This window comes from Tetrao urogallus (genome assembly GCF_951394365.1).
Source record: "Tetrao urogallus genome assembly, chromosome: 2".
NCBI lineage: Eukaryota > Metazoa > Chordata > Aves > Galliformes > Phasianidae > Tetrao > Tetrao urogallus.
The window spans coordinates 7,879,314-7,887,308 of record NC_136814.1 but is presented as its reverse complement, the minus strand read 5'-3'; the positions used below and the strand labels follow the sequence as shown (position 1 = coordinate 7,887,308).

The 7,995-nt window shown below is 40.9% G+C and overlaps 1 protein-coding gene across 1 annotated transcript in view; it reads right to left on the bottom strand.

Annotated features, from left to right (window-relative positions):
• Positions 1-366: 366 nt before the first annotated feature.
• The window catches only part of PELI1 (pellino E3 ubiquitin protein ligase 1), a gene marked incomplete at both ends in the record, with an annotated part of 30,640 nt that continues 23,011 nt past the window's right edge, over positions 367-7,995 (bottom strand). Inside the window, 6 exons of the mRNA XM_079550585.1 lie at positions 367-933; positions 1,882-2,070; positions 2,180-2,377; positions 4,323-4,424; positions 6,852-6,981; positions 7,429-7,573. Coding sequence (XP_079406711.1) covers positions 367-933; positions 1,882-2,070; positions 2,180-2,377; positions 4,323-4,424; positions 6,852-6,981; positions 7,429-7,573 — 1,331 coding nt within the window. The remainder of the gene's footprint in view (positions 934-1,881; positions 2,071-2,179; positions 2,378-4,322; positions 4,425-6,851; positions 6,982-7,428; positions 7,574-7,995) is intronic.

Sequence of the window (7,995 nt, the reverse complement as noted above, 5' to 3'; positions counted from 1 at the left end):
TAAACTACTGCTCTTTGAACTATTTACCCTCCATATACAAAAAGAATGGAAACAAATTTCAAATACTGTGGGGGCATTTGATTCAAAACCATTAAAGGAAAGGCATTTCAATTCACTCCGCAATACTTCCTTCACCTCCTCAGGAAGCAGTTAACTAAACAAGCAGGACTTCTCTCTTACCCCTGTTTCTTCCATTTGCAGACCTTTCTCAATAGAGTGGGATTTAGCTGTCATAACAGAAAAAAAAACCCAAAATTCTTCATCTTAATGCAAACCAGCAAAGCCCAGAGAATACGAAAAACGGTCGATTTAAAAATCAGAATCGCTTAGCTTATCAGTTTACTGCAGTCCTCGGATATACGTGTGTTAGTCAAGAGGTCCTTGGAAAATGAGTCTGATGTAACCTTGCTCACCAGCCAGCTGATGCGCACAGAAGGGACAGGCTGCATGAAAAGTGTGAGTACCATGAGGAAGAGGGATTTGGGACCAATAAGCAGTTGTCTTTTCTGAGCACACGTGGCCGCATGGGCTGAACGCGTGAGTTGGAGGTCCCGCATCCACATAAAATCCCGCTTCACATCCGAGCCACAGAGGCACGTAAGGGCCCACAGAGCGGCACATGGGACACTCCCGATCCTTGCCGTCTCTCTCCTCCTTGTTTCCCCAGTTGTGATAGCCGTGCACGTGGCCGCAGTTCAGGTACACCCACGGCTGCTTCTCGTCTACAACATCTTTTCTCTTCATGCTGGGAAATGCCAAGGTGTTAAAGCCCACCGGACACTGGGGCCTCGCAGCATTGATCTCCTGCCTCAGCGCCTCCAGGTGCTTGACGGTGGGAGTGCGCGAAAGCCCTTCCGCAGTGCGCCACAGCAACGTTGCTCCACACAGGTCGATCAGAGAGCCATCCTGCAGCTGGTTTGTCTCACTTTCAACCTTGTGATGGACAGAGGAAGAGAAAGGTGCCACCTAGCATTATTTGAAGAGTAACAAGGCACTTTCATTATACAGGTTTACCTGGAAGATCCAGATAAAGTTTCAAGCAACTAATAAGTGCCCTATGCAAGACTCCCACAGAACCCAGTGCCACTTCCTCCTCTTTCTAAGGAAAACTTCTTAAGAGATTAAGGTGTACGTTAAAAAATTATGTGGAGTCCTCCATTCTATTTTAGACTGCTTCATTCACACATGGTGAAGTGGCTTGTGCTATCAAGGGTAATGGAAGGCCAGTTGGACTAGGTATCTTGTAGGTCCTTTCCAACACTGTGATTCTGTACCTTTACACAAGACTTTGCTCTCCCCAAGAAAAATAAGCTGCCAGCATTCCTAATTAAATGCACCAATAAAGTATTCATGCACATTTATTTTTGCTAAGAGACTCAAGTCATACCAAAATTAATCACCTCCTAAAAGTGTAACCACTAGTGCTTTGGAAGCAAAGAGGAAGGTAAAAAATGCAAACAAAGAAATGAATATCCAGGTACAGAGAACATGTGTTAATAAATATTCTTTTCTATTCTTTAAGAAGGGAAACATAGGAAACTTCAAAGAGTGAACACAAAAGGAAGAATCAGGAAAATGCTCTTTCAAACATGAACACGATTATCACATCTTGCAGAAGGGCACACTAGAGTGCCAACTCATCTGGGGAGAGTAGTCTCGATCTGTAGTTTAGTACTATTTCTGAGACAGATTTAGTTTTCCAGGTCAAGCAAGAACCTTTCATGTGTGAACAGAGAAAGATATAAGTCAGTGCAGCTTATTGCACAGGTGACAAATGCACTGAATTAGGCAGATTCTGGCTTCTATTTAGGCCCAAACTGTATCACTTGTGTCTGCGCCCATCTTAAACATGCTACATAAAACACTGGTCTCTGCTCTTACCATTTTCCCCCTCTGCTGAGCTGATCTGGTTTCACGGAGGCTGAACACATTCCCACACACAGATATCTCTCTCCATACTCCTGGCTTGGAGTCTTCTGTAAATCCATTACGTGGATGCATAACAAGAACTCCATTTGTGGTTAGTCCATCCATTTGCCCATCTGAAGTCTTCCACTTCGCAGCCTTCTCCTAAGAGAAACAACATCAATGAGAACTTCTAATTTGGCTGAAGTAGAGACTCAAATTAGATCAAAAACAAGCCTGCACTGATTTGGGAGAACAAAAAGAATTCCCTTACCCCAAGAAAGATGTTCTTTGAGGAGTCAAATCCTGCAGCATATATTCTTGCTGTAAAAGGAGGGTTACGTTCACATATGATTCTGCAGGCAAATCTTGATATAGTGCTTTGCACAGACTGCGTATCTGAATTACTCTGACTTCCAGGAACCGTATCTGTCACAACAAAGTCTATAGGGCTCTCTGTTGATCTACCAATCTGCAAAAAGGGATAAAAAAAAAAAAAAGCTGTTTAAAAGTTTGCCTTTAGACCTACTAATGTTCAAGCCCAAAACAATTTAGAAGTGATTTAAAAAATCATAGCATTCCAATTTGAAGCACTTAGGTCCATCAATTTGAGATTAGTTTTCTGAAACCTAATCTGAATTATTTTCTCTATCTTCATGTGATCAAAGTTATTCCAAAGGTTGAGTACAGCCAACTGAAGGAAGGAGGAAAAAAGAAAAGATGTAATTAAGCTAATACTGAGATAATTTCCCATTGAAAGTCTCCTCAGAGAAGTTAAAACTCAGGTCACCTGGATCAGCTGCAGCAGCAGCTGAACAGCTGGGACAAAGCAGTCAAATGGAAAAGTGGTATTCAGACACTTTGCATGCCCAGAGTATTCTGAGCAATGCCATACTAGGTGGAGGTACAGGTGTAAGAAAACTGTCTGGAGATTACATGAGCTGAAACTGCAGCTCCAGTGAGGTACTAAGCAGCAGCACATCTGTCAGGAAAGACCAGGTACAAGATGGTTGTGGCTGGAGCAGCGTGATGCTACGTTAATATTAACACAACAGGGATACAACATCTGACCGCAGCCTGATTTCTTCTAAGACGATGGTCTTAGAAACAGCAGGCTGCAGAGTAGTTGTGCCCTCTTTTCTAGTTGTACAGAAGAAAAATACATTTGCAGTCTCATACACTTTTACCAATTTTGACACAGTTGCATGTTTTTGACTGCTTTTTCATCCTTTCCTCTTTACAAAACAAAGGAGTTATATCCCAACCCCAAACATCCCCATAGCCAGGTTTTAAGCCCACTTGTACATTATTACCTTTCACTCACTTTCAGAGCTCTCAAGCCTCTTAAAACATAGCTGGTTATATTAAGACTGATTAACTGCTAGGCAGCAGACAAAGAGCCTGAGGTAGTTTTTGGTGAAGGCTAGAGAGCTTTCATGAGACTGAAACTGCTTTGTCAGAATATGTTTTTCTTTTTTTTCTTTCCCTTAGACAGGATAACCCAACAGTACACAAAGATCACCACTGGCAATTTAAGAGCAGAGTACATGCCATAGCATGCCTGAACAGAGAACATTTAAACTACAGCTTATGCTGCAGTTAGTTTGTTACAGCCCTTTTGCTGTTGGAGATACTTGCAGTTGCACACAGCTTCCTCACCACATACCAACACCTCCTACTTTCTTAGATTCTGCAGTGCCATCACAGTTAAATGCTGTGACAGCAGAACTTCTTGCCTTACATTAAGTACAACGAAAATCGATGTGCTATCAGTCCAGGAATTACAAGAAACAAAACAAAATCTGAAACAAAACCCTTTTGAGAAAAACAGGAAATAATAAGATATGAGTGAACACAGCTGCAAACGTGTTTGTGGTTCAATGTCATACACACAGGAAACTCCTACAAAGTTATTCTAAACTAATAGTACACTAGAAGTGGGCCTTTCTCAACATTTCCCACCATTTAAACTTATTTCTAGGGTTGTGTTAGGAGTTTCTCCTGTATTTTTACACTGCATTTCTTCTACCCTCTTACTGGCTGATCCCAAATCCGTTCATGAATGCTGGAAGCAAAGTTCCAAGTGCTTCAGAGAACTGTGCACTTTACTCTTAAGCTGTGTCTCATCCCTCCTCACAAAATTAAGTGACTGAATGGCAGTCAACAGCAAAACCATAATTCTGTGCATTAGTTGCAAAGACAGCTTTGGCCTCTGACCAAGTAAACCTAAAAGAGATGCACAGATACAGAGCCTCGTATATGTGATGGCCTTGGGAATGAACAGAATTAAACATCTCTGAAGAATAAAGCGCCGAAAGTAACAGTTTCACATCTGAGAGGAAAAGCATGTTGAGATAATGTCTCACTGGAAACCAGCACAGGTGAGAATACGTTCTGGTATCACTTAATTCACGTACCTGGAACATGTCTGTGTTGCTGTCATGGGTATATTCAACTACTACTGTCTGGGCCCGAGACAAAGTGTAAGATATGCTGTGTTGGTCCTTATTGCTTATTGCCTGTGAAAAGAAGAGACAAGTTACTGCACTAGTGAACAATAAATCTACTAAATACAGCAGCAACATAGCCAGGCTCTTTTCTGCTCAATGAACACATTAAGTGCGATGCTCATTAGTGACACACCTGTAGTTAGACTTGACAAAAACCAGTCCTCACCATTAAAAAAAAGCTGTAGGATTGATTCAGCAACAGACCAAACTGGTCTCTTTACCACACGCTGCCACAAAATAAATGTAATCAGGACGGATTATTAGTCATGCTTAATATTAAAGCACAGCTGGCTTTGGCACAAAGAACAGAACTGAGTGCAAAGGCTGAAACTGGATTCAGCCGGAACTTCTCAACAGCAAAGTGATAAAAACTTACAGAATTCATTATAAATAAATAAATAAATAAATAAATAAATATCTGAGTTCATATTAAAATCACTGATGATTAATAAGCCACATGGACAAAGAAGTTACATGCAGTGCTATCAATTCTTACCCAGTTTACACATGCTGTAGCAAAGTAACCTAGGCTTCAGTGAGTTTAGATTTTCATTCTAGAGATTTATGCAGTGCTTCATAAGCAAAACTAAAACTATCTGAACAAACAAACTTCTGTGAAGTGCTTCCAGATAGCACTTATTACTTGAAGACCATAAACAATCAGCATAGTATTAAACTAGGAATCAATATTTCTAAGCACTGAATTATTTTCAGAATCAAATATTTAACTGTACTGAATTTGTCCACGGGCCTGATTTCGAACATACTGAATATCTCTAAATAACTAAGAATGTTTATTCATTCTTGAATTCCACTGGTATTAGTGGAAGTGATCTGTTTCTTACTGAACATAATTGCAATACACTTGAAACACCACAATAAAGTAGTATTTCATGGTAATACCTTACCTATAATAGCCTGAGTTTTGACATGAAGTACAACTCAACTTCAGGACTTAGGCCATTTCTTCACTGCTTCTTAAAGGGAACTCTGAACTTGGTTACCAGCCACAAAAAATGTGCCCTGCCAAACCACCTCATCTCAGGGAACTCCTACCCACTGGACTGAGTAGGAAGTACAAACAGAGCTTTGATCAAGGATCATTCCAAAACCAGCTTCATACAAAGCAAGCTTAGCCCTAAAGCACGAATGAGTGCAAACACAGGAAATTTGAAACAAATGTCTGTAGCAAATTTGGAGGGAAAACAAAATAAAAGGTTTTACATGACAGGACTGGGCCTTGAGTGTTCGTGTTTCAAAAACAAGCATTTTTCATTCTGGGTATGTCAAAGACTGCGAATGGCTTCTTGCTAAACCTGACAGGTACCAAAAGTCCTTGAATAAACATGAATCATTCTTTTCACAGTCAGAACTTCATGCTTTTTTTATTTCATCTCAGCATGGATTTCACTTGGAATTCTTTAGACAGCACCAGCAGAAACGAGACTTAATCACACAAATCCTAGAATCTTTTTAAGTGGAAAGGACCCTTAGAGGCCATCTAGTCCAACACCCCTGCAATGAACAGGGACTCTTACAGCTCAGATGCTCAGAGACCTGCCCAGCCTGACCTCAAAGGTCTCCAGGGACAGGACACCACCAGCTCCCTGGGCAACCCGTGTCAGTGCCTCACTATCCTTACTGTAAAAAACTTCCTTACATCTAATCTGTACCTCCCCTCTTTTAGTTTGAAGTCATTTCCCCTTGTCCTATCACAACAGACCCCGCTAAAGAGTCTGTTGCCTGTTGACCAATACAAGTGTTGTTGGATATCTCAGCTTTCTTCTTGTCCACTGTTAATAGCCTGTCTCTGCAGCCCATCAGAGAGGGTATACCCTCCTGAACTTTCCTTTTCCAGTTTACATACCTATAGAAGCCTTTCTTACCCTTTGTTGCACCCCTTGCCAAGTCCAGTTCCAGTTGCACTTTGGCGTTCCTGACACCAACCCTATACATACAACCTAGCAGTATCCCTATACTCCTCCTTGGTTACCTGTCCTGCCTCCACTGCTTGTGCGTTTTTTTTCTTGCTCTCCAGTTTGATCACATCACAGTTCAGTCATGCCGCCTATTGCCTTCCTTTTCTGCCTTCCTACACCCAGTGATAGAGAGCTCTTATGCATACAGGAAAGCTTCCTTCTTCCTTTAAGATCTGACTGGTCTGTTCCACTCTCTTACCCTTGAGAACTGATTCCCAGGGAGTTTTGTTAACTAAATCCTTGAAGAAATAGAATTTGGCTTTCCTAAAATTAAGCTTCCTGATTTTACTCTTTGCCTGCCTGATATCCCTCGAGAGTAAATTTCACCCCTGCATGGTCACTACAGTCCAGGCATCCCCCTGTCCTGATGTCACCAATCAGCTCACTTGCATTGGTGAGCAACTGGTCCAGCACTGCATCCCCCTGGTGGTGCTATTACTTGGCTAATCAAGCTTACCTTTGCTGCTTGAGGGGTACAGGCAATATGCACAGTGCTAGGTTTCACCCCGTTTGCTTTGGGCCTTTTAAATAAAGCAAATCTACTTTTTCTTCTTCCTCTATCTCCATTTGGGAGTGATCCATTGTACCTATAAAAGAAAGGACAGAAAAATAATGAAGTCCATATTCCCGTACAACGTCAAGAGGTGCAGACCTACATAAAATTTCATTCTAAACACAAAGTCTTCTTAACTAGTACAATATTAAAAAGGTACAGATCTCCAATTAGTTACACGTATTTAAATCTGATAATAGGTAACTGAAGTACTGAAACATGCCTACAGAACTACAGCACATGCACCCAAAGACTGCAGAGCAAGGAATACTCTCTAGGATTCATCTCAGAGCTACTATCAACAAGTAGAAAGGATTCATTTCAATGCTGCTAGATAAAATATGAAAGGAGTTCAAGACACAGTATGAAAGTGAGAGGTAGCATGATAACATCACCTCTCTCAGCAACCTGCAGATAACTGCTTTAAGCATGCTCTGAAATTCTACCTTCATTCTCACTTCCAGCAAACATAAACACTTACCCCAAAACGATCAATTCACCATACTTCACCGGTGCTTTTGATGGATGATTTTCTTGATCAGGAGAAAACATGAGCTTAGCTAGTGACTTCTTCTCAAACTTTAGGTCACTGATCAAGAGTTGTGGCACACTTTTTTCATTATTTCCTGTAAAAATAAAGAAAATGAAGTGTAAGAGACTCAAATCCATCAATTACACCAACCTGCACACTTATTTTTGGTCCTCCTGATACAGTAGGTACATTATTTTGCACCTGCTGCCTTCCCATGTTTTGGCTTTGCTTGAAATAACTTTAAAAAAATCACACATAGACTCATCAATTCAGGCTGTGCTGCCTGCAACAATTACATGAGCAGATGAGTGTTTTTAGAAAATTCCCATTCAGCCTTGATAAAACACTGTTTCCATTTATGCTTTATTCTAGTAAAATTTTAGTATAAATTGTATATGGCTTCACTGAGCATGTTTTGTTCAGCTATCAAGAAGCAGGATCTGATAAGGATCAAATTGAAAGGAAAAACAAGACTGGTGCATTAACCAAAGAGCTTCAAGTTCTCATGGAAAGTAT